General features: G+C 43.9%; 1 protein-coding gene across 3 annotated transcripts; it reads right to left on the minus strand.

Moving 5' to 3' along the window:
• Window positions 1-70: 70 nt before the first annotated feature.
• On the minus strand, window positions 71-26,627 carry LOC147889965 (uncharacterized). 3 transcript variants are annotated; one of them, XM_087390140.1, is made up of 9 exons: window positions 18,247-18,399; window positions 18,042-18,125; window positions 17,730-17,809; window positions 17,509-17,575; window positions 2,892-2,960; window positions 2,690-2,797; window positions 2,541-2,603; window positions 1,882-1,956; window positions 71-1,489 (listed from the first exon to the last, which is right to left on the minus strand). In XM_087390140.1, the coding sequence occupies exons 1-9, from the start codon at window positions 18,373-18,375 to the stop codon at window positions 416-418; spliced, it is 1,749 nt and encodes a 582-aa protein (XP_087246266.1). In that variant the 5' UTR covers window positions 18,376-18,399; the 3' UTR covers window positions 71-415. The 3 variants fall into 3 exon arrangements, with proteins under 3 accessions (XP_087246266.1, XP_087246264.1, XP_087246265.1); XM_087390138.1 differs by lacking the exons at window positions 2,541-2,603; window positions 2,690-2,797; window positions 2,892-2,960 and adding an exon at window positions 26,535-26,627 and having other exon boundaries at window positions 18,247-18,432; XM_087390139.1 differs by lacking the exons at window positions 1,882-1,956; window positions 2,541-2,603; window positions 2,690-2,797; window positions 2,892-2,960 and adding an exon at window positions 26,535-26,627 and having other exon boundaries at window positions 18,247-18,432.
• Window positions 26,628-27,140: the final 513 nt, after the last annotated feature.

Raw genomic sequence — 27,140 nt, forward strand, 5'->3', positions numbered from 1 at the left:
GTGTCATGCCAAGAAGCCATTATTATGTACGTTGAAGTAATCATCAGTCAGGAATAACAGTTGTGCAGCATTTTAAAAGCAAACAGATGTACAAGAAAGTAGTGGCTGGGTAGGAATTGACAATCTTGTTCCATGAGGGATTCAGGGGCTTAAGATCAACCCCATTCCAAAGCCCATCTGCAATATTTCAAAGCCCACTTGTCTACAAAGAAAAGAGGGTGAAAAACTGCTTAGTATGATTATCACGGGTGGTGACTCATGAGGCAAGATGAGTTCCGGCATGTTCCTGGATTCATCTATCAGATTAATACTAGTATAATCATTCCTCATGTCATGCTTCTGGAAGAGCTCAGACACAAAGCAAGGACTGTTATAATACAATTGGTCGTGGACCTGAGTGTACGCCCGTTTTCCCTCAGTAAAGTTCATTTGTTGTCTGTGTGGCTGAATCACGCATCTCTCTCCTGTACCACAAAAATTCTGATCTGGATCTTGAGCTTGAATCCATGACCTCATGCCTATCAATGTTTTCCTCCCTTGAACCTCTCTTTTTTTTATACTCTAGATCTGCAGGGTCCCGTAGGCTAATCTGGCAATCAAGTCTCTGGCTAAGCTGGCGTGATAGTGAAGCTCTACTAGCTTCTGTAGTTTGTGGGACAAATGCATCATTGGAGCATCTTTTGTCTACACCTGCAACACCACTGTCCACTGCAGAATCGTTTTTCTGAACAGTTTTCCTTTTGACATAGCTGGGGTGAAAGTCAGCATCTAATTTCTCATCTTTAGAAAGATAATAATTTCCCCTCCCAGCACCACCGTCTCTTTCTCTAGGTCTGCTAAAGTTATCCATTCTCTGCTTTTCCTCAATGTATGCTTCATCCCTTTGTTTAGGGTTGTAAAACTCAATGTCATGCTTTCTGTCTCCATATTCTGATCTCCTATGTCTGTCTCTTTCCTTGCCTCTCATGTTTCTGGACACTGGTGCCTTCTCGTCCACCCCACTCCAAGTATTTGATTTGACCGCTTCTCTCTCACCACTGCTTGTTGCCATACCTTCTATAATCTCTCTCGTGCCCTTGGCTTCCATGCAGTCAGATCCACCCATAATTTGTCTTTGGTGGCCCCTGATTCTGTCTTGCTCACTATAATCGTTGTCTTGAAATACTTCGCCTCTAGACAGATATCTACTACAGCTTCGATACTCACCACCATAATTTCCATTATAATCTCTCTCTCTCGTCTCATAAGTCCCATCTCTGGCATTGGCAGCATAACCTCCTGTCCTATTTGAATCTCTAGGGGCAAATCCATTCATTCCTTGTGATGTGTACCATGAATCTTGATCGTCCTTGTATGCAAGTTCCTTTTTCCTGTCTGCTCTTCGAATTCCCCTTGCACCTTGTACATTTGAGCTCATAGAACCCAGAGCATCTTCATTAGCAAATGCAGCAGACGCTTCTATGGCTCCAATCCAATCTGTAAGCTCCTCCTGAAGTTGTAATGTTCAATCTCAATTCAGACAACAAAAAACTGACTTGTCGAAACTAATCATTTAGGGCTCCTGTGAACTAATGAAAACATTGTACAACACCCATCGTCAGCAGAATCTCAACTATTTCTTTAGCAGGGCAGTGAGTACTCAAAATCTGTGAGTTGAAAAATTGAAACAAAAATTGGGAATCTCAAAATCCAGATCCCTTTAAGATTTCTCTGGAAGAGTTCAGTATGCAAAATTTACTCACTTATCCTGCTTAACAAATAGTTCAGATCTTAATGAGAAAAGAACTTGTTTCCATAAAGATTTTAGAAAAAAAGAAAGGCCAGGTATATCCATTAGTTAGAATTGTTAGAAAAACAATATAGGCTTGGATTAACCCTTACTGCTGAAAAGGTAAGCAGATTCAAAGACTTGTTGTCTGGTATAATTACTTCAAATTCAAGCTGTCCATAAACTAGCTGCAAGGTAAAGCACATCAAAGGTCACATTAGCTATTCTTTCATCATGTCTACTGCTGCGCTGCTCTGTTGTCATCCAAATCCCACTTGGGAAACCATGTCGAACTGGAATATGGCACAACACATGAAACAATCTGACTATTTAGGCAAAACAGGAAGAGGTGACCACTTTTGGCAAAAGACTAAATTTTTTCGATAGTCTTGTAACTAAAAATGGATTCATGCTTCATAAAATGTTAGTATCTAACTCTATAAATGTCTTAGTCACAGAGCAATTACTCCAAATTGTGTGCTTCAGGCCTGATCTTGACTCAATTTACCCTAATTGGTGTGCTGATTCAGGATCTTGGTGTGCAAATACTCCAAATGGTGTGCTTCTTCAGGATCTCAACTAGATTTACTCTAGAAGTTTACTCATTCGCTTTCAACATTGTAAAAAGCATGTTGATGAGGTGACTTATAGTGCGGGATGGCAATGTCTGGTGTTAGAAAATGGGAAAGAGATAGACAAATCACATTTTGTACGCTACTGTTTATTGTGGCATCTTTTTTAGTAGCTTTGAGGTCATATTGATTTCACTTACTCGTGTAGTAGCACTGAAAAGTGACGTAACGAACCGAACATGCTTCCCAACAATATCCATGTTCTGCATGTATGAGGAAGGGAAACATTTCATTTTCTGGGATATTATCTTCACATGCAAGAGAAGAAGCTAGGTTCAATTAAAGAAACCTTAAATAGAATAAGTTTTCCAGGGACAACTATCAGGAAGCGTTCATCCTTCTTATAAGCTGTTTTTGCCCTTCGATGTACAAGCCCATACTTCATGATCCTTTTGTCCTGAAAAACAGCTGCATTCTTACTCTGCCCTTTATCGGTGAGAATTGATTATGACTAAGTCAAAAGGTGATTACTGTACAAGAAGGAATATCACCAGTGCAACAAGACCCTTTGCCAGTCCAGATTCAGCAGCTTCTTGAGGGCTCAAATCATGAAAAAGGCACTAAGTCATAAATAAGCAAAATAAGTTCCCAGTGATGTGACACAGAGCATCTTAGGAACAAAAAATTGCTCCTCTATGACACCTTTTAAATCTTATAAATCTCTTTAAGATTTTAGAACTTTGAGCACTTTCTCATAAATAAGTCACCCTCATTTCCCACATGCTTTAACTTATAAAAAATACAAGTCATGTTTTGACCCAAGATCCTCAACTTATAAAAAATACAAGTCATGTTTTGACCCAAGATCCTCTAGCTTCACTCATTTTTCAGAGTAAGATGCATGCAAGACCGCCTTAATTGTGTTGCAGATTTAATTGGGATAGCAAGTATATGAAATATGAAATGAAGCCTCCCAATCAGGTTTAGTTTGAACCCAGAAAAAAAAAGTGCAGCTAATTGATTCAAAGGGACAGATATCACGGGAGTAGCACCTTTCAATTCCTCCCAGCCAACTCTGCCAAGACTTCCAAGCAAGAGAGAGAGAGCTGTAAACGAAATCACGTAAAAATTCCAATCCTTATCTTCTCTCACTAGCCTTAGCAGACCCCAATCCCTAGATAGATCTAGATGCCACATGTCATCCATATAGGGCCTTCCTAATGCAACATTTCACCCCTCTCTTGGGATGCATTTAATTCCTTGCCCCTAGGCACAATCTTTGCACTAGGCCCTTGGTCTCAGATCTATCTAGTCTGGTGCTATCAGCCCTCACCTAGGACCTTGACATTAATCCCTCCCGATCATTTACATAAAGCGCAAACACATATATTACAAAGATAGATCCTATAAAGGAAATGTCGACTGATTCTTCCGAGGTCATGCTACCTCGGCTAGAGCGTAACATTCCTTCCCTCTTCAGACATCAGCGTCCTCGATGATAAAGTCTGGGAACACTCTCCGCAACTGATATACGGATTCCCAGGTAGCTTCGGATAGAGGCTGACCATGCCATGCAACCAACACCGTGGGTATCTTCCGATTTCGTATTTGCATTGTTCCTCGGTCCAGGATTCTTGTTGGTTTGCGCCTTGCAATATCCTCTATCTCCTGAAACAAAACCACACCTTCGATTAGTGAGTCACCAGTATGTAAAAATTTCTTTAAACGTGAAACATGAAAAACCGGGTGCACCTTACACCCCTGTGGCAATTCTAATTTATAGGCTACACTGCCTATTCTCTTTAGAATTAACCACGGCCCACAGTATCGAGGTGATAACTTAGCACACTCTCCTGAAGTCAATGACTTCGAGTGCGAAGGAATTCTGAGAAAAACTTTTTCTCCTTCTTCAAATACTCTTATAGACCGATTTTCATCCGCATACACCTTGGCTCTATCCATAGCCTAACGGATATTAGCTCTCGCAAGTGCTAGCATCTCCCGCATCTGAACTACAAAGTTCGCGGCACTAGGCACTTTCTGAGGTACTCCAACTATAGTTGGATTGGCTGGCCTATAACCATAGTTCAGCTCAAACGGACTGAACCCAGTAGATGAATGTTTCCTATCATTGTAGGCAAACTCCAACAATGGCAACCACTTGTCCCATGTATGTTGCCTCAATGACACATATGCCCTCAGCATATCCTCTAAAGTCTGGTTGACTCTCTCTGTCTGACCATCCGTCTCAGGATGATCCCCACTACTCATTCCCAACTCAGTCCTTAGTGTCTCAAATACCGCTGTCCAAAAGTGACCGGTAAACCTGACATCTCTGTCTAACACTATGGATCTAGGCAATCCATGCAGACGAAATATATGTCTAATAAACAAATCCGCTACTTGCGGGGCACTAATAGACTCTCTAGTCGGAATGAAGTGAGCCATCTTGGTTAGACGATCAACCACCACAAGGATAGAATTATAGCCTCCTTGTGTTGCAGGTAGCCCTACAATAAAATCCATGGAAATGCTCTCCCACTTACTTAGTGGTATTTCCAAGGGCTGTAAAAGTCCGGGTGGCTTCACCCGCTCGGCCTTACTTACCTGACACGAGAAACACCGTGTCACATACTCATGAATATGCTTTTTCATCTTTGGCCAAAAGAAATCTCGCTTCACGAGATCATATGTCTTCTCGACACCTGGATGTCCCGCACACGGGCTATCATGGCATTGTCGAATGACTCTCTGCCTGAGATCATTCTGACCAAGTACTACAACCTTGCCATTTCTAACTAGCATACCATCCCTTATGGTATATCTTGCATAAGTTTGGCCTTTTCTGGATGCCAGGTCATCCTTTTCATTTTCCCCGGGTTTTAACACATGAGCCTTAGGCCATAAGCTCTGGACAAACTCGTCCACCTTTTGAGTTTCTCTGATCTCGGTCATTAGAGCATTCTCTAATACCGTGAAACTCAGGTTATGCATAATGCGAGACAACGCATCAGCTACCTTATTGTCTTTTCCTCTTCGGTACCGAATCGTTAGATTAAACTCCTGCATGAGCTCTGCCCACCTAGCTTGGCGGTCCCTCAAGTCAGGCTGTTTACAAAAATGTTTCAGAGTATCATGATCCACATCCACATAAAACTCTGAACCATACAAATAATGCCTCCATGTTTTCAAAGCATGGATAACAGCATACAACTCCAATTCATGAGTTGGCCAATTCCTTTGAGAGGGAGAAAGCTTCTTGCTTTCGAAGGCTACTGGCCTTCCCTCTTGAAGGAGGACTGCTCCTACCGCAATGCCACTTGCATCGGTTTCTAGGAACAACGGTTTCTGGGGATCAACTATTTTTAACACCGGTTCTGTGACCACAGCTTGTTTTATGGTGTTAAAACTTTCCTGTTGATTCTGTCCCCAAATAAAAGGTACTTTATCTGAGGTCAGATCAGTCAATGGCGATACTATTTCGGAATATCCTTTGATATGCCTTCTATAAAACTAGACAAATCCCAAGAATGATCGCAACGCGGTCAGACTCCGAGGGATTGGCCAAGTTAGTATCGCAACCACTTTCTTCGGATCCATTTCTACCCCCTGTGGAGTAATTATGAACCCTAAGTACTCAAGCCTAACCATACACAGTATAGTTTTCTTTTTATTCACATAAAGACTGGCTTTCCTCAAAGTACTGAACACTATCCTTAAGTGTTCACAATGCTCAGTAACACTTTTACTGAATATCAAGATATCGTCAATAAAATGTACTACGAACTTTCCGATATACGGACATAGTAAATCATTCATAAGCATGACGAAGGTCGCTGGAGCATTGGTAAGTCCGAAGGGCATTACCAAAAACTCATAATGACCAAACCTGCTTCTAAAAGCGGTTTTATGCACATCCTCGGCTCTAATCCGGATCTGATGATAGCCGCACTTAAGATCTATCTTGCTGAAAATCACGGCTCCATGTAATGCATCTAGCAAATCATCAATCCGAGCCATCGGATACCTGTGCTTAACAGTGATATTATTCAATGCTCTGTAATCTATACAGAGGCGGAACGTATCATCCTTTTTCCTCTTTAATATCACTGGTGAAGCAAAAGGTGAGAAACTTGGTTGAATCTGCCCCAACTTGAGGTATTCTTCCAGTTGCCTACGCACCTCCGCTTCTTCAGTAAAGCTCATTCTATAGGGAGGTCTATTTACAGGTTCTGCCCCCGGGATCAGCTCAATCTTATGCTGAACTTTCCGTTCTGGAGGTAACCCATAAGGTAGTTCATCCCTAAAACATTCAGAGAACTCCTCTGTTATAAGATTAGCCAGCTTGGCCATCTCACCACTTTGCGTAACATCAGTGCTAGCCGAAGACTCATCTACCGACTCTACCGATGCTGTGCAAAGGTATAAAAACTCTACTTGAGCCTTTCTGATTTCCATCACGGAAACCAACGGTCCCTGAGGCATATCGCTTTCACCTCGCAAGACATAAAGCACATCATTCATCTTGAATTGATATACGTGCTTTTTCCAATCAATGGCTGGATTCTTCCTAGAATGCCACGCCATTCCCAGGGCTATATCCGCATGAGCAAGCTTGGTTATTTCAAAATCAAGCTTCTCAGCATAGTCCTGAATCCGAAGCTCTAACTGGGTAACCCTTTGGTCCCATACTTCAGTTGAACTTCCATCGGCCATCCTGACTGTATACGCATAGTCAGATGGACTTGTCTTTAATTTCAGCCTCTTCACGAGCTTGGAGTTAATCACATTGTGAGTTGACGCTGAGTCAAACAACACAATGACATCATGACTGGCCACTTGCCCTTTCATTTTGATTAACTCCGTATCATTGAAGGATGTATACCCCGTTGCTGCGGGCTTAGATAGGATGTTATCAGGTGCACTCGTCACTAACTTAGTAACAGACACACAGAACAAACAAGGTACTAACCTCTAAGAAGATCCCGCTAGCTGAATCTGCATTTCTTCCGCTCTGGGACTTCCCTACATCTCCACGTCGCACTCTGAGATCACCATCTCAGCCATCCGACGATCTTTATTACGTGGACAATCTCTCCACTGATGAGGTTGAAGGCAACCAAAGCATAAGCCTTCTCTCCTCGCTTTTTCCCGCTGTTCTGGGTTCAAGGGAGACTTAGACCAAGCCCGGGCTGCCATTGGAGTTACTTTCCTCTTCACTCCAATGGTGGTACTTGGTTTAGGAGTTTCAGCCGGTCTCGCCTGCTTGGCTTGACCACTCGGCTGCGAACTACTCCCTCTACTAGTCCACTTCTTCTTAAACCCAGATTTCTTCGGATACCCATACTGGGTTCCGACCTGTGCAAACCCACTTGGCTTGCTGCCCTTGGCATCCTCGTAGTTCAGGGCTATAGCTATTGCATCATCTAGCGTGTTCGCGTACTTAGCCCGAACTTCCATTTTTATTCGATCATTCAATCCAAATATGAAATCTTTCACTTGGATTGATTGAGGCAGGGGTTCGTCAACCTTCATTACACTCTCTCGAAACTTATCAGTGTATTCTGCCACTGATAAATTTCTCTGACGAAGATTCCTATATTGATCCCAAGCTCGGGATGCCTCGTCAGGAGGTAAGAAGTGTTTCCTGAACTCTCTTTTAAACCCCTCCCAGGTAGTGGATGCTATGCCATCTTTTTGTTGTTTAATCCACCACCGATCCGCAGCCTCACTAAACATATGGGTGGCCTCGCGGATCTTTTCTGATCTCACAAATGGCGAACGCCTCGTCCCATTTGTGTAACCAGGTCTCAATGACATCGAAGCTACGGTCGTTCATCCGACCAGAATACTTTTCCGGTCTGTAATTGGCAATATTTGGCACTTTAGCCTTCCTAGGCTCGACCGTATGAACACTAGACTCCAGTTCCATTGGAGCCTTACCCTTCTCTTCTCGAGAAGGTCTAGCAGACATACTCTGTAACGCTCTCCTAAGTTCAGATTGCCCTGCGTTGGCTTGTAATTGCTGCGCTAACAACTGTTGCAAGGCATCCTCCAGCAATGCAATCCTGCCAGATAAAGTGTGAGCTACTGGGCGCGATCCCTGCTGGGTCGGCCGGACTCCTGATTCACCAGGGTCCCTCCTGGAAGCCCCTTCTTCTTCTTCCATTTAGTTCAGTAGGTGTTTTGGTTTGGGGCTTTTTTTTTTTTTTTTTTAATAAACACCCCTAGAACACTGTATTTACAAACTGATGCAATTCAGTGTACTGACACTCTGAACACAATTCCCTATACTAGGGAATTCCTGCAATCCCACATTCACACTGATCAAGCATTTAATACAGGCATATATCACAGATGGCGCTTTTCCCTATACTAGGGAAATTCCTGCAGCTTAATTCTAACTGAAGCACACAGGCATCAGCTCAGCATAATTTGTTCTTGCTATAGCATCATCAACTGCGACCTCTGCCAAAACCACAAAAGTCTAATTGCTTCCGACCAAACAGGAATAACGAAAACCAAAAGGAAAATAGATAGAGTGCTCCCTGGACTTCGAATCCCACAACTTGCAGCCCGAGCAATTTGCTCCTGCACACCGTTCACAAGCTGCTTGCGTACGTCGATCTACCAAAGGAATCAATCCTCATTCCGTATTCCGTCAGGTCAACCCGTCAGATGGAGGTCTTGTGCGTCACCCAGCTGTACCACGTTAAACCTGCCTATCGACCTTCGTCACGGTTCGTTCACGACCAGTTTGCGCTCCTCGTCGAATCACTTATGTAAAACTCCTTAAACACCACCCGTGGCCCAGCAAGGCCTTGTGACTGTGCATCGACAGTTCTGGCCAAAGCCCTCGCAATCTCCAAGTTAATTGATCGGCGCCGTGCCTTCCAACAGTCCCTGTTCCGTCAGGGTGACGGGAACCTTACTCTCCGTTCCTGTCGATAAATCTCCCAGCCCACGGACTAATCTCTTGCGCCAACGAACCAACTAACCCCACGCTATCTTCGTCGAATCGCTGCATCAGCCCGTTCGTGGGTCCACGTGAGCGCCGCTATTGATCGTCACCAGCTACCGTCCGTCGACGTAGCACTTTCACGCACCACGTATGATCGACGACTCTCCCGCCGTTAGCCCGTTACTGTTCGTCGACCAGCCAGCCTTCTGATTCGTTTCTTTCTTCCGCTGACTAGCGTCGATTCGTCTCTCTCCAACCTTCTGCTCCGATACCAATTGTCACCTATCTCTTGATTTCCTCACTGCAGATATCACGGGAGTAGCACCTTTCAATTCCTCCCAGCCAACTCTGCCAAGACTTCCAAGCAAGAGAGAGAGAGCTGTAAACGAAATCACGTAAAAATTCCAATCCTTATCTTCTCTCACTAGCCTTAGCAGACCCCAAATCCCTAGATAGATCTAGATGCCACATGTCATCCATATAGGGCCTTCCTAATGCAACATTTCACCCCTCTCTTGGGATGCATTTAATTCCTTGCCCCTAGGCACAATCTTTGCACTAGGCCCTTGGTCTCAGATCTATCTAGTCTGGTGCTATCAGCCCTCACCTAGGACCTTGACATTAATCCCTCCCGATCATTTACATAAAGCGCAAACACAATATTACAAAGATAGATCCTATAAGGGAAATGTCGACTGATTCTTCCGAGGTCATGCTACCTCGGCTAGAGCGTAACAGAAATACTAAAGGCTCCTTGGAAAATAGGGAAACAGTACAACTCACTTCTCTTTGTGGATCAAAGAAAAGAGGATTATGTCAGAAATTTATGTGGGACACTAATCATTTGACCTACGAAAGACACGTAAGGCTAAATATATATTTTTGGCCAACTCAATATCCTTATACTATATAATACCAAGAACGAAGAGTGAAATTCTATGTTTCTGCATTCCCCTATATTCTAGCCTATAATCCTCGGGATGCTTATAAACCTAGAATTATGTCTCTCTCTCTTCCTTTCTTTCTTTCTTTCTTCCTTCTTTCTCTCTCCCTCCCCTCCCTCCCTCAACCCCCTCACTTTCACTTACCGTGGTGAGCCAGGGGAGATAGTGCAGTCCTACACATACTTGGGAGCCATCTTCACAAGGCCCCTCTTCACAATGACACATGCAGCCCAAGCACGACTCACGCGAGGGCAGAGTGCTTTGGCTCAACTAGAGAGACAGTGCTTCCAGGCACACTTCCAAGATCCACCGACAAAGAGCTGGCTCTTCGACACACTTGTGCGACCGACTACCATGTATGCAGCACCCTTCTGGATGTGATCTACCGAAGACCAAGTGGAGGAAATTTAAGCAGCTACAAGTGATTATGGGGTCCAAGATGATTCAAAGTAAGCCTCAGTCCCACATGAGATAGTGCAGGCAGAGCTTGTCATGACTCCCCTACAGGTTGATGCCATCTTTCAGACAGTGGTGTTCATCCACAGAGTCTGGGACTTACCTCGATGGAGACTACCAAGACTGGACCTAGAGTCATGAAGACGACTAGCAAAGAGTGGAGCAAACACATGGTATGCACGGATATCCACATGGTTTGCCAAGCATGGTATTCAGATGGATACACTCCCCCCCTTTCAGTACAGCATGGACGCACCCCCTCACTCAATCCGCGAGACGAGATTAACCGTATCATACGACTAGATCTCCTTCAGCTCCACACATCTCAGACCCTTGGGGAGCAAGGGCCCCGGGGGGGGGGGGAGCTCCCCACCAAGTTACAGTTCTATCGTGACCAGTTCCTGAGATTATCAGAGAAGAAAATTCATCATCAAAGGATTGAAACGGGGAGAGTAGCAGGCATACCCAAGAGCAGCAGATTAGTATGCTATGCACACTAGGAGTGGTTGAGACACAGGAGCACTTTCTATGTACTTGCCCAGCCTATTATGAGATCAAGGGGTGATACCATTGCCTCTTCCAAGAGAGGAGCGGCTTTGGCCCACTCTCACAACTGATCCACTTCCATAACCAGGTCTACATTGGCCTATACCTACTCAAGATGCACCGACACAGGGAGATTCTACTATAACAGATTAGAGAGCAGCAAGAGGAGAGCAGACCACAAGATACAGAGGTTGACATATCACAATGACACATCACATACTTCTATGCTTTTGAGTCAGCTCCAAGACACAGTGGGATGGAGGAGGAGGAGATAGCTGACATGCGGGCAGCCTGGATCATTGAGAGAGGGACGCAAGACCACCTGCAGCACGAAGAGTGCATCACAACTTTCCTCAGAGGAGACCGCTCGAGACGGGGGGTCACTCTGAACATAGCCCAACGGGTTCAAAGATTAAGGAGACCACACCCTCACCCGCCACCACTCGTGAGAGACCTTGACAGATGCAAATCAAGGACATTCGCCGCCCACAGATGAGCCACCACAATTTCAGGCTTCGGCTTCTAAGTCCCAGCTCTCAGCCTACTTTAGGTAGTCTCCGACTTTGATTCGTATATTTCCATATATTTGTATCTAATTTTGTTCGAGCTACTGAGCTCCGTAGCTTGTATGATATTTTTCTTTTTGGTGTACTTTGTACCTTGTCACATAGGCTCACAAGGCCTCCCGAGGATGTTAATACATCTCTCTCTCTCTCTACTCGTTAGACCTCCCAAGGACATTAATGCATCTCTCTCTCTCTCTCTCTCTCTCTCTCTCTCTCTCTCTCTCTCTCTCTCTCGTTGTAGCACTCCATCATAGCCCTCTCCTAGCTTGTCCATCATCATAGCCCTCTCCCTACGACCTCTTTTGTAGCCCTCTCATAGCCCCCCGTTTGGAGTTCTACGTCAGTCCGTCGCCTCCCGCGTAGCTCCTCCGTAGCCTCTTGCGTAGCCCTCTGTAGCACCCTGTGTTCCACCTCAGTCCGTAGCCACCCCACCCCGTCTGGTACTCTGCCTCCGCCTCAGCTCGTAGCTACCCTGTCGTCCTAGCCTCTCCGCCAGCAGCGTAACCCCAGCACAAGGTCGGGGGGAGCCTTTTTCCCTCCACCCAACCCCGAGCTGGGCTGAAACCTCTAGCCCAATTTGGGGATTAGCTCAATAGTAGACATGGACAGCAAGGATTGGCCCAGCCTCTCGAAGTCTTCTAAGTCTCCCTCCACCCCAACAGCTTCAGCCAGCAGGCTCCAATATGCCACAATTGCAGCCATGACACCCTCTCTGTATGCGCACACACACACATACGAGGAGGTCTAAACCAGCCCATCATTGGGCACCCTAAAAAGATTCTTTCCCTCCAGAAAGAGGTAAGAGATCTAAAGATGCAAGTTCTTGAAGGACTGGGCATGCAAGCAGTAATTGATGAGGTGGTAAAGTCCTGCAAGGCTTCCCCCCCCTATTCCCTAGCTTAGTTTCTACGGTTAAAGATTTAGTTCATACTGAAGTACGAACTGTTAGAAAGGAATTAGCTGTAGGGTTTGATGCAAAGGTAAATAAAGCGGATATTCAGGAAGAGATCAATGAGCATGCAACTAGACGTGAGAATGCTTTGAAGATCAGAATTGGGGGACTCCCTGAAGGATGGTACAAAGGAGGACTCCTTTAGTGACACTTTAGCACGTGTTAAAGCCGCCATGCCCAATGTTGATTGGACGGTTGACAAGGACGAGGATGTTGATGATGAAGATGAAGCCAGAGCAACCCGTATCCTACACTCTAGAGGTCATGCTATTATTACACTCAACTCACGAGATCTATGAGTCACACTTCTCCGATAATCTTACAAGTTAAAAGAGTTGGATTAGCTGGTCTAAATCCGTAATTCATTTCGAAAGGACTCATCCCTATGGATGAGTGCTTTCTACCGTAAGAGACAAATTCTAGTAATGGCAACCTCTTGTTCTAAGAACTTCGCCTTAAAAAAACATATGCATGCTCTTGGTTATCTTCCATAGTTTGGTGGACTCTTTCTGTCTAACCATCCATTTTAGGATGATCCCCACTACTCATTCCCAACTTAGTCCTAAGTGCGTCAAATATAGTAGTCCAAAACTAACTAGTAAATCTAGTTATCCTTATCTCATATTATGGATTTCAATAATCCATGCAAATGAAATACGTTACTTAAAAACAAATCTACTTCTTGTAGGGCAATTATTGACTCTAGTTGGAATGAAGTGAGTCATCTAGGGTAAGACAGTTAACCACCACATAAGGATGGAACCATATCCTCCTTGTGTCTGCCGGTAGATCAACTTCCAATGGATGTAAAATGCCATGTGTCTTCACCCATTCTACCTTACTTACCTAACACAAAAAACATCATGTGACATATTTATGAATATGTTTTTCAATTTTAGCCAAAAGAAATTGCGTTTTACACTGGATGTCCTATCATGGCACTAATGAATGGTCTTCTATCGAAGATCATTCCAATTAGTTACTACTACCTTGCCATTTCCTTTTAGGATACCATCATCTATGATATGTCATGCATATGTATGGCCTTCCCTAACGGCAAGGTAATCTAAAACCTGATTTTATCACAACCTTAGGCCAAAGGCTTTGGACATCCTCGTCCACTTCTTGAGTTTCCCTCACTTTATTTGTTAGAGTGCTTTCTAATACTATGAACTCATATTATGCATCATGCATGACAACCCATCAGCAACTTTATTATTCTTCCCTTCATTACTGAATCTCCATATGTGATTCCTGCATGTGAGTTCTGTCCACCCCACTTGGCAGCCGTTTACAAAAATAAAGGCAATTGGGTTGCCTTCACTGCTTCTATCACAATGTCACTTCATCAGTTTCTAGGAAAAAAGATTTCTAGGTATCAACAATCCTTAACTTTTTTTATTGCCTCAAAGCTCTCTTGTTGATTCTTTCCCCAAATGTAAGGTACTTTGTCGGAGTTCAATGCAGACAATATCAGAGTACGCTCTGATCTGCTTCTATAAAACTGTACAAATCCTAAGAATGGTAGCAAAGCTGTCACATCCTTTGGTGCTGCACTAAAATTTTTTGGGATTCATTTCAACCCCATCAAGCCCTATTGAAACACAGATACTCTAACTTAACACAGATACTCAAGGTACTGAACACTTTTCTCAAATGTTCTTTATGCTCAGTAAGACTTTTGATGTAAGCTAGTATATTATCAAATATACGGACGTAGTAAATTATTCATCAGCATGGTGAATGTAGCCAAAGCATTGGTAAACCCAAATGGCCCATAGTGACCAAACCTACCTAAAAGCAATCTTGTGTGCGTCTTGAGCACAAGTCTAATATGATGGTTCTCTGTTTGTTTGTTTTTTTTTTTTTTTTAAAGTCTAATATGATGGTAGGTGCATTTCAAATCTATTTTACTAAAAATTACAGCATCATGCAATGCATCAAACTAATCATCTATTCTTCCATCGGATATCTACGCTTAACAGTAAAAATAGATAACGGAGCTATAACTCCAAGAACTAGCGCGGTGGTCTCTCCAAGCCAACCTTAAATTATGGGTGATGACAGGTCGTAAGGCCCGAGACTGCACCGAGGCGATGCTCAGAATGATAGATTGTGTCTCATTATTACGCCAAAAACTAGCTCGGTGGTCTCTCCAAGCCAACCTATGATTTGCATGGACTGCGGGTAAAGATGAGACAAAAGGCTGCACGATGACAGGTGGTCAAGCAAGAGATTGCGCTGCGACGGTGTTCAAAATGATAGATTGTGTCTAATTATTTCGCCAAGTGTTCAAACCTTGGTAGTCGGTATACAACCAAAAGGTTCTAACAAACTAGTGAAGCAAAAGGTGAGAAAATGATTTGAATCTGCTCCATCTTGAGGAATAAGTTCAATCTTATGTTGAACATTCCTTTCCTAAGGTAAGCCGTAAGGTAACTCATCCCTAAAACAATCCAAAACACTCACTCAGAATCTAATCAGCAAATAAGGCCCCATTTTGGGAGCCAAGGAATCTGTTGGTATATCCACACATAACTCAATAGATGCACGACAAGAAATAAAAAGATACTTGGAATTTTACGAGCATCCATAGTCGAGATCAAAGGACCCTAGGGAAGATCCTTCTCGCCTCAGAATATACAAGGTGCTCTACAATCCCAAACAATTCTATCTAAGACATGGATTAATCAAGAACATCCATTGAATTGATCTGGTTGGTATAATAGCCAGGATATATTGAACAGTTTACTATCCAAATAGATATTGGATTCATGGAACCTCTAAGGGAATATCAAAAAGTGTCAAAAACCCCAGGGGGGGAAAACAAAAAGTGTTCTTCCTTGGCAAGTGTACTTGAGCCAAGGACCATTGTAGACTGGTTGGAGTAGTTTGTATGCATTCCTTCAGTTTCCTTCCCTTTTATCAGAAAGTCGGGGTAAGTAGCCGGACTCACCTGCATCCATCCATAAGCATAGCATGTTAGAACATGAATACTACACATTATGGGACTGCAGGCTTCACGGCCTGGCTACAGTTGTTATCCATGTCCACCTTATTAAATTCCTGATCAAGAAGGATACATTGATTATTCTAAATGTCAGAGAGTATATTGACTTCACTTAGAGGTTCCCTCTAATGATGATAAATCTTAGAGAGCATAAAGTCAGTTTCTTCCCTGAAAGTTTCAGGGGTTGAAATCTGTTTGACAATCTACTATAGGTGAACCCTTGGAGAGTTCAAAAAGTGGCATCAATGTTAGAATCTGTATTTACAGCAGAAAAACTTATCAACAAATTCCTGTCTCAAAAATTGTAGGGGCTTCCTCATAATTCCGGACTATGGCATTTAACTAGACTAGGAAAATTCTTTCTGTCGTGCATGAGTTCCATCTTACTCTCTTATGCTTACCAGTTCATGCAATTTTTCACAGCAAATAAATTCAACCAAAACTGAATTGATAGGAAAAAGAAAACTCCTGGTTATATACTTGTGTGTAGATCCAATTGTCTTTATCCTTCTCTGACTTTACACATTGCAATCTTCTCATTTGTTTCTAATTTACATGTGAACTTGTCTAATCCCAAATTTGTTCCTACAACACATTATCCTGTTTAGCTGCTTGTCTACCTACCTTCTAAGAGCATCACAAAAGACTGGAAACTCTCTTAAAATATACCTCCTCCAACGATCTATTACCCACAAAGGACACAATCAGCAATTCTTGTCATCTTGACCTTGACGAACAGATGGTGTCCCATATACCTCCAAAAAAGTATAGTTCCCTCAATTACAAAACTTTGCAAGCCCCAACACACCAAACGACTGATGGATCACTCCACACTATCCTCCACGTTGGCCACAAGTACAACAACTAATTGAAAATCTATTTGCAGACCCACTGTCCATTCGTTTGTGCTACTCTATCAAAACCCAACTTCTTCAAAGGTCTTGTCCACCAGCCTACCACATTCAAACCTTACACTTGCTTCCAACCTTCATGCGCTACGGAGGATTTTTTCCCAAAATCCAAATCAGCTCTGATACCAAATGTCACATACAAATCTCCCTAGCCTATACAGAAGTCCTTGGGGAGCCCGAGACAAGATTCTCCTCCCAACCAATGCATTGAACATCACACTGTTGATGCTTGCATACACTGAACTTTGGTATCAATCTCATTTATCATTATAATCTTCCAAATTTGCCTCACAATGTCCCCCCATCTCCCTAGAAAGGTCCTTACTATTCCTAGCCACCCTTCCCCCATGTATGTAACCACTTTAGCCCTTTTGGGTCTCTAACTAATACATTAACCACATTCTTGCCCCTAGCCACTTACCCCTAGGTGCATGGCTAACAAACTAACCCATATTAAAGTGCAAGAGATCTTTGGGACTTCTAGTCGTCTTGGACTCCGATCATCAAAGACCTTCATAGTGAAATCCTTGAACAATCCCTTTTAACCACCTCATATTTACATCTAATAGGTACATTATCAATGGTCTCTCTAAGAACCATCTGTCAACGACCCATCAAAGGTCATGCTACATTCAAACCAAAACATAACATCTAGTTGCTTCACATGGTTGCCACATAGCCATCCATAGCCGTGGGCCTTAGATGCCCAGGCAAGTTCTCTACTCTACAACATTTTATATGCTTTCTTGGTGATTGCACAAAAATTATTAAGATTTTGAATAAAAACTCATAAGCTTTGTGGCCTTTGTAGAGGATAAATACCTTAAGAAGATGCTGGAGAGTTCTTTTCTCTACAACATTTTGTGCCATGATCTCCCACTGGTCAGATCTGACATTAAAGTTAGCGGAAAGGTGAGTTAATATGCATTTATCGAGGAGCAGCTACTTAGGATCAATTTAGCATAGAAACGAAATAGGCATGGCACGTCCATTACTTGGCTTCCAATTTCACGTTTAAATGTGAGATAAAAGTGTGAATTTACTTGAAGCGTATAGAGACAAGCATCTCATCTGAGCACCCTTCTTGTGTTTTTTGTTTCTTGAACTCTTCAAATGATTCTGACTGGACAATTAAAGTATAGAAAACATTTGCTTTTATCAGATCACTGCTAGTCAAATCCTTCTCAATACTCACATTGCATATTTCAATCTTTTAGGAGACATTTTACAAAATCATCTACGATGTGCATATAATGAAGCACTGTAAATATGGACACATTCTTCATTCTGTTCATGTGGCCCCATCCCCAGAAGATCTTTCATTTACCAGAACAAAGATATATTTCATAACATACCATTATAATTCTGTCCTTGTCCTGTAGAAATAGTGTTCCCATGGTGAAATCAAACTCCAAAATTGCACGTTTCCATTCTCCTTTCTGTAAATTGAGAGAAACAATCTTTCAATGTATCCAGTAACTAAACAGCATCAAATCCGGATAAAACCACTGCTGGAAATACATAGTCATGATGAAAAATGACAGTGAAATGGGTGATTGCCTTCCTTCCTAGTAGACCAAAAGCTCCCACATTCCCAAGGCCACGACTATCAGCATTGTTGCTGTATAAGACTTGGAAGGAGAAAAGTTGTGCATAACTAAGGCGAGGAACACCCAATCCTGCCATCATATGGACCAAGTGGCTCCGCAAAGTCTCATGTTACCTTCTAGAGACTGCCAATATAGCCTTCAAAAACAAGTGAAAGTGTTAAGAGTCCAGAAATCAAATGTGAATGAGACAATACTGATGAATGTTCAGACAGCATCCACTTTTACACAAGATAAGGCAATACTCAAAAATATTATTCATGCTTGCGCGCATACCTCTAGAAGGGGAAGTATTATGTCAATTCATGGATTACCTCGACCAAGTTGAGAAGATGGACACCAGTAGACTACTACACAAGGCAATGGAAGCTACGCAAATCATGTGTTGGCATTGAGAGGGAATGAAGTGGATGGAATCATGGGGTATGACAGCTGCTAATGTATCCGAAGATGCATGTGAAATCAGGAAGAGAGTGACATATAAAAATGCTACAGAAACTATGGCAAAAACCAAGGACAAAAATGCAGCTCCACAAATAGGAAATTAACTCAATGGACAGGAGAAGACATCAATATTTAAAAGACATGTAATCTACAAAATCAGAACTAGTTCACATGACCTCAAGGTGGAGAGGGGTAGGCCAGCAAGACTCAGGATCCCCAGAGAAGAAAAGACCTGCAAAATCTGCCCCACTGAAAAGGTTGAAAATGAGCAGCATGTACTCCTAAGATGTAGAGCTTATACAGACATCAGAAGGTTATGAAGGCAGCATAGATAACATGAAAAATCTGCTCGAAAACATCACAACAAGATACTAGGACTAGCACACAAGTCAACCCAACAAGTACTCACTCCATAACAAATTTATAATATTTTCATTCACTGGATGTAAGGGATCACTGTTATTTGATAGTGATCGCCAGTCCCATAGATCCTGAAGGGTCTCACGCAGACTTTAATACAACCATATCATATAATCTCTCTCTCTCTCTCTCTCTCTCTCTCTCTCTCACATGTCAAGCATAAGCACAAATTAGAGAATGTTATGGGGGCAATAGAAGCAACCTGAAATCCCTACTGGAGTGGCCAGCCAAAGAGCTAGGCAGTTACATAAAGGAAATTTTAGAATATCGCAACAAAGTACTTGGTCTAGCACAACAAGTACTTGTGAATAGTGATCATTGTCCCATAATCCTGAAGGGTCTCACAAGGACGTTAATACAATCATATCATCTCTCTCTCTCTCTCTCTCTCTCTCTCTCTCTCTCTCTCTCTCTCAGCCCCTCCTCCCGTCGACGACCCTCAGGCCCTTGTGGGCTGCTCCTCAAGCTCCCGTGGGGCTGCCCTGCTGTCACGGGCTGCAGGCACCCTAGGCCTCCATACTGCTGCACGGGCCTCTAGGCCCCCGTACTGTTGCACTACCTAGCTCCCAGCCCGCCATGGCCCGCTGCTACCAAAAGCCCACCATACGGGCTGCTCAAGATCCACCACCAGGCCACCGGGGTGGCTGTCAGCCCCCGCCTAGCCAGCACGAGGCTCAACCAGGGCATAGGAGCTGCCCACAGCCCCCACACAGGTTGCTGGGGCTACTCCTAGCCTCAGCCCACTTTGCCTCTGCTCTAGCCAACTCCAAAGCTGCAAGAAATATCAAGAAGGTCAAGAAAATCAAGGAGAGAGGGAGATCAGCAGTCATACACAGGCTCGGGGACAACGGGCACTAGGATAGGCAAGATTTCGGAGGTAGCATTCCACTCTAGACCACATCTTCACTTTGAGGGCTATCATTGAGAAGGCGAGGTCTAGACACCAGAAAGCCTATGCTTGGTTTGTAGACTTTGGGAAGGCCTTCGACACTATCTCGTGATCCCGCATTATCAGGAGACTACAGGAGATGCAGATTCCGACTTTCGATTTGGGGTGTGATGAGCCTATATGAGTCCGTCAGAGGGAGAGTTCGTGCCCCAGGAGGTTTATCGGATTGGGTGGAGAGTACGATAGGGGTGAAGCAGGGTTGCCCCCTCTCACCGACCCTTTTAGGACTCTACATTGATGAGATTACATCCGTCATAGACCGCCTAGGGAGCGAGGGATCACTATTGGCTAACATAGTGATACAGATATTGCTATACACTAATGAAATAGTCCTCATATTATCTTGGGCAGAGGGAATGAAGAGACATCTGGAGTTTCTGCAGAGAAAGAGACTCGACAGTCAACCTTGGGAAGACCAATGTTATGATCTTCAACACCTTACACGCAAGGCTTCACTGACATAGCTTCACTTACCGAGGTGAGCCAGTGGAGATAGTGCAGTCCTATGCATACTTAGAAGCAGTCTTCACAGGACCCATCTTCACAATGACTGAAGCAGCCAAAAACGACTCACACGAGAGTGCTTTGGCCCGACTAGAGAGACAGTGCTTCCAAGCACACTTTCTACACTTTAATGCAGCCAACTGTCATGTGTGCAGCACCCTTCTGAAGGAGTGATCTTCGGATGACAGAGTGGAGGAGAGAAGGAGAACTTGAAGTGCTATGATGATGCTTAGCCTTTTCTTCTTGGAACGCGTACTCCCTTCCTGGCTACTTGCTTCCCTCTTTTTGAGGTTTCTTGCTCATCCTGGAAATATCATCTACCTGAAGAACAGGGGCTGTTTCCAGGGATCTCTTTCTGGCTGTCACCTTCTAGGTTGCCCCAAAAGAAACTCTCTGGTGCTCTTCCTCTGCATGAGGATTTACGAGCCTGTGAAACAATGGATCCCTTCTTGCTTCCATGAGCTGTGCCAGTAAGTATCTGTAAGTTGCCTCAGTCTTTGACTGCACACTCTGCTCTTGCATAGCTTGATCATTCATGGTAGTCTCCTCATGGAAGGGCATGGCATCCTACTGTGAAGCCATTCCCTAGGGACAAACTTATCCTAGAATTTGCAAACTCTTACACTGAGTATTTGCATCCAATGCACTCAGACTGCCATGTATGCAGCACCCTTCTGGAGAAGTGATCTTCAGATGACAGAGTGGAGGAGAGAAGGAGAACTTGAAGTGCTATGATGATGCTTAGCCCTTTTCTTCTTGGAACGCGTACTCCCTTCCTGGCTACTTGCTTCCCTCTTTTTGAGGTTTCTTGCTCATCCTGGAAATATCATCTACCTGAAGAACAGGGGCTGTTTCCAGGGATCTCTTTCTGGCTGTCACCTTCTGGGTTGCCCCAAAAGAAACTCTCTGGTGCTCTTCCTCTGCATGAGGATTTACGAGCCTGTGAAACAATGGATCTCTTCTTGCTTCCATGAACTGTCCCAGTAAGTATCTGTAAGTTGCCTCAGTCTTTGACTGCACACTCTGCTCTTGCATAGCTTGATCATTCATGGCAGTCTCCTCATGGAAGGGCCTGGCATCCTACTGTGAAGCCATTCCCTAGGGACAAACTTATCCTAGAATTTGCAAACTCTTACACTGAGTATTTGCATCCAATGCACTCAGACTGCCATGTATGCAGCACCCTTCTGGAGAAGTGATCTTCAGATGACAGAGTCGAGGAGAGAAGGAGAACTTGAAGTGCTATGATGATGCTTAGCCCTTTTCTTCTTGGAACGCGTACTCCCTTCCTGGCTACTTGCTTCCCTCTTTTTGAGGTTTCTTGCTCATCCTGGAAATATCATCTACCTGAAGAACAGGGGCTGTTTCCAGGGATCTCTTTCTGGCTGTCACCTTCTGGGTTGCCCCAAAAGAAACTCTCTGGTGCTCTTCCTCTGCATGAGGATTTACGAGCCTGTGAAACAATGGATCCCTTCTTGCTTCCATGAGCTGTGCCAGTAAGTGTCTGTAAGTTGCCTCAGTCTTTGACTGCACACTCTGATCATTCATGGCAGTCTCCTCATGGAAGGGCATGGCATCCTACTGTGAAGCCATTCCATAGGGACAAACTTATCCTAGAATTTGCAGACTCTTACACTGAGTATATGCAACCAATGCACTCAGCCTGTCTTTTTCAGAATGGAAAATGCCTCAACAAGACGTGTAATGCACTCACAACTTAGCCCAAACTCGTGCCAAAAACTGGCTGTCAAGGTTGAAGCATAACCTCAAAACTGTGTGTCCCTTTCTGGTTACTGCAAATGACATTCCACAATGCATCTGACCCCTCTTTTCTCTCTTCAAAAGCATGTATATCCCTTTATCAAAAACTCTGATTTTGACTCTGTCTGGTCAAAAGGTGTCTTTGACAGGTAAAAACTGACGGGTAAAGCCCTTTTTAAAAATAGGGGGTAACTGACTGGCTAACCAGCTGGTTAGACTAACCAGACTGGCTTTCTCTAGTCTGGTTAGATGAACAGACTAGTTAGTTTGTAACCAGGCCTTTAACAGGGTTAGCTGGACCAGGGTTATACTAACCACAGGTCAGTCACCTCAGCTGACACATCAGCAAACTGCACGTGTACCACGTCATCCGTACCTGCCATGTCAACATCTATAGTTTGGTCGCCACATCAGCAGGAAACACGTCAACACCACGTCAACACACCTGTCTACCACATACGACACATCAGCATTGGGTTGGCTGCACAAGAGACGCCACATCATCGCGCCTGTCTGAGTCAGGTTAGCCGCTCAACGTCGGAACGTCTCTCTGTAGTGCTAGAACACCTCGCTGTAGTGCACGCGATGCCCTCATCAAGTGATATTCACACGCAAACGTTCGTGTGCAGGTTGAGTTAGCTAAAGTTGATTTGCTCCACGCGATCACGGGAAAACGTGAAAACGTGAAATCAGTAGCGTCTACACATTGCTTGCCTGCCTTAACCATTTCACCTTGATCTCTTCTTCGAGTTCGCCCGTCGAACTACAGCCCCCACAAACATCACCCGACCAAGCAGGTCAATCGTTGGCTGCGTAAACCTCTTGCATGAATCCGAAAATGACGGGCCTCCCAAGCTCTATGAGTGTGTCCATCAGGCGGAGTATCACACGCTATAGCGCCACACCTCGATCAATATTGCTGCAGCTGCATAGATCGTTTTCTTCCAGCACTGTCTGATTCTAGAGCAATTTTTTGCCAACGATTCCTTCACGCAATTGTCAATTGTTTTCTCTTTAAACCCAGACCGTCACTCCTTTGCAAAGGGGTGAGCCTTAAGCTCTGATACCAATGAAACCTCACTCCACTTAGATTTTATTAAAAACAGTGTCATCGAATCGTTTCTTTCTTGCTGGTTGAGCAAACAGCACAAAGCTTCAAAAGAACCACAAAAGTAAGATCATCTGTACAGGATGGGCAACCGACATAAGAAAATGGTTCAGCAGATGAAAAGTGGAAGCATATTTGACCATGCCGCCTGAAAAGGTCACCATGCAAGAGTTTCAACTGTCTTTACTGAGCACTTTGCAAACTCACTGGCTGACAAGTGAAAAGAGGGTAAAGCTGGAATATTACCAAGACAACATAAATCCCACATGTTTAGAGACTCATGCTCAGCCTTATATTAGCACACTTATCCCCCTTCTATATCACAGGAACATAGCCAGGTTTCATACCAGATCTCATACATTTGCAATTGAGAAGGGAGCTTGGATGCATCAGCCCAGACATGCTAGAGTCTGTACCCTTTGTGACATGCAGACAGTTGAGACGGAGGCACATGTGGCTCTACAGTGCCCCCGATATGCACATATGAGGGAGGACTACCAGCAGATACTGGAGGACTCCGCTCAGCTGACATAAATTCTCTCTACTGCCTCTCCGGCAGCATTGGGATCTTTTGTCACTCGTCCTTTTACCTGGTGTCAAGAACTCGTAGACTCCTGACCCCTCTCCTTGAGGAGACTCTATTTTACATTGTATTGAAACGGTCCCATGGGTCATTTTTGGCCCCCCAAGGATGTTAATAGACTCTACTTCTCACACACACAGCACTAGGACCCAAGGACAACTTGTCAGGTTGGAACCCCCCAATTTTTTTTATTCATTCAATGAAAACAAAGTACAAAGTTCAGCTCACGGGCTGCTTGGCTTGAAAAACATACGTGAATCCTTCCTTTTACAAAGAGCTCACACGCTCAAACTTTCTTCGCAACATGCCACATGTCCAAAATCTAGACTAACTCTATTCACATGCCTCAAAGGGCAAATTCTAGGTCACCCGAACAACTCATGGTCGCCTGCTAGGCTCCATGTCGCTTGGGCCTTTAATCCCTCTTGGTACCTACAATCATTAACTAAAGCCCACAACCATGGCACCCATATGGTCAGCGCTTTGCATGCAAATGATAATCTGTGGACTAATCCTAGTGGGCGTCCCCACCAAGCAAACATGTACACATAAAAATAACTAACTCAAACCACCGAAGCCAACCCTTCTAGCCGTAATTAAGTACTTTGACCAAGAATCAAGGTGTCTTAATTAATGCCAAAACTCTCTGACCGGAGTCGGTAATGATCTTGGTTGACCGAAATCAACCTCCTTTGGCCGAAGCCAAGTCTTGTTGACCGAAGTCGACTCTTTTTTACCAAAGTTCAAATGTTATTTGGTTAACCACAGTTAACCCTCTTGGCATACGTCAAGTCTTCCTAACTCAGATTAGGCATACGTAACCGAAGTTAAGTATCTTTGACCAATTAAAGATAACTTTTTGAACATAATTAAATAAATAAAATACTCATCAATTATGATCAAATAGATGGTCGATTGGAACTTTGACAATGGAATATTTACAACTTGGTGACAGCTATGCACAACGTTTGGCAAAATCCATGACCAAACAGCTTTGTTCTTTTTTGATCCAGGGGCATGAACCAATTTCATTTCTCCAGAGCTGGCTGGAAAATTGGGCATAAAGGCAAAAGAGATGGGGCTATGTGATGCAGATATGGCTTGCCCAGGGCACAGTGAGTCAATCACACCAATAATTGGGAAGCTCCGCATGCACATTCAGAGTCCACGGATAATTGGGAAGCTCCGCATGCACATTCAGAGTTACGTATTATGCCGCTGAATGGATGCGATGTTTTGCTAGGTATACCTTGGCACCAAAGGAAGGGAGCACTTTTGGATGCCAGAAAAAAAAAACTGACTTTGACTTATCGAGGGGAAGCCCATGGTTTGGATGCTAAGCTGAAAGGAGAATCTATTCCAGTTGTATTGGCTTCGGCCATTTCAAATGTAATGAAAAAGCATCCTTCTACATACTTCGTTTTTGCAACTGAAAAACAACCAGCAGAAGAAACAACTAAGTTTCATGAATGTTTTTCTGACACCCTACCACAAGAATTACCTCCATAATGCCTTGAGGACCATGCCATAGATGTAATTCCAGCCGCCAAACAAGCCTCCTTACAAGGTTAGTGCAGCCCAGCAAGAGGAGATCACGAACCAGGTAAAGGACTTCCTGGAAAATGGGCTGATTCAACCCAGTCTGTAAACTGGCCAATCAGGGAAGGCTTTGGTGGCCTTTTAAACCCCTTCAGGCCTGGTCCATTTCTACCTGTCTCCAAGGCTGATAGAAACCCCATGTGCGCCTTCAACAGGGCTGCAGACCTGCCAGTATTCAGGGGCCCTTGTGTGCTCCAAACAATCGCCAGCATTATGGCTCTCTTTCAGGCCAGACCTTTGCCTAAGGGTAGGGTTGTATGCTTGAAAAGGATATCAGTATGCTGCCCATGTGGCACACTGTGCTGCCTGCATGGTAACCTATTCATCCCTCTCCCTTCACCCTACACTACAGGTGTCACTCTCTCATGCTGTACTCGTTTGGGGAGCGTTGCGTGCACACACACAAAAGGTAATGTGCATGTCCTCTCATCTGCACCTTCCCATAAAGATCGACGCTTAAATTCTGTTCTGTTAACATCGTCTTCTTGCACACGGCTTATCAAAGACGAACCCAGAATCGGCAGTAGAAACGTGCAGGTTGGAATCACGTCTTCTTCAACGTCCCTGACCATTCGAGCTGCGCAGCAGTGATTGGATGAACAGCGTGAGCTTGTCTAATGGTGTCGACACTGACATTGTACTTGATTTTTCCTTCTTCCACCAGTTTCTCACCTATCTTCACAAGAATAGCCTAAAATCAGTTCTGAAGTCTAAAGAAATAGGGAAGCCATCTTGTGGTTGTGCCGTCCAGGAAAGCCATTCATCGGATATCCGTTTAAATCATGTAATCGCATTTCTCTATGCAAAAAATCATGTAATCGCATTTAGATCCTAAAAGTCTAAATTAGAGTGGAGATGAAGGATAGTACAAACCGTTTCCTCTATGGGGGCAGTTGTGTCGACAAGGTGCTGATAATAAAGTTCGATATAATCGACATTGAACCTCTTCAGGCTAAACTCAGGGGCGAGATGGACCTTCGCGCGCGGGAAATGTCTGATGGCCTGGTATGGAAAACAATTTTGTCAAACAAATTCTTCAGAGGCATGTCCAAATTCAAGTGGATGCGATGCACACCTTGCCGACTAGAATCTCGTTTGAGAAAGGGCCATAAATGTCAACAGTGAAAGCGAAACGACAACTTCCTTCACTTAATTTTGAATTTGCCTCATTGCTATTGTTATTTCGCTTCACGCCTCCATTTCCCCCCAACGTGAGACTTCAAATGCATTTTGTCCATTCTCTCCTGAAGTACACCTAGTATATCCCCAACGCTTCAAGGCTTCCCTTATAAGATCAATTTTGACATGGATTGACCATGCTACAAACGTCTCTCATATTTTGATGTGGATTGACCATATTATAATTATCATGTGTGCGGTTCTTGAGGGAGTAGCATGCACCAAGAAAATGCAATGAAACACGATGAGTTGCAATTCATTGCTTTATAGGTCCAAACCTTTTTGTAACATAATGCCACA

Source organism: Dipteris shenzhenensis, chromosome 19 (assembly GCF_047967505.1).
Source record: "Dipteris shenzhenensis isolate YYH24624 ecotype China chromosome 19, Dip_SZ_1.0, whole genome shotgun sequence".
Taxonomy (NCBI): Eukaryota; Viridiplantae; Streptophyta; class Polypodiopsida; order Gleicheniales; family Dipteridaceae; genus Dipteris; species Dipteris shenzhenensis.

Excerpts from the sequence above, each read along its gene's own strand:
- LOC147889965 (XM_087390140.1), bottom strand. The coding sequence starts at position 18,375 with ATGATGGCAGGATTGGGTGTTCCTCGCCTTAGTTATGCACAACTTTTC. Across the intron at positions 2,961-17,508 it reads CTCTCCAGCATCTTCTTAAG|TGCCTTTTTCATGATTTGAG; the intron begins GTATTTATCCTC and ends TTTATGACTTAG. Across the intron at positions 1,490-1,881 it reads ATCTGCTTACCTTTTCAGCA|GAGGAGCTTACAGATTGGAT; the intron begins GTAAGGGTTAAT and ends TTACAACTTCAG.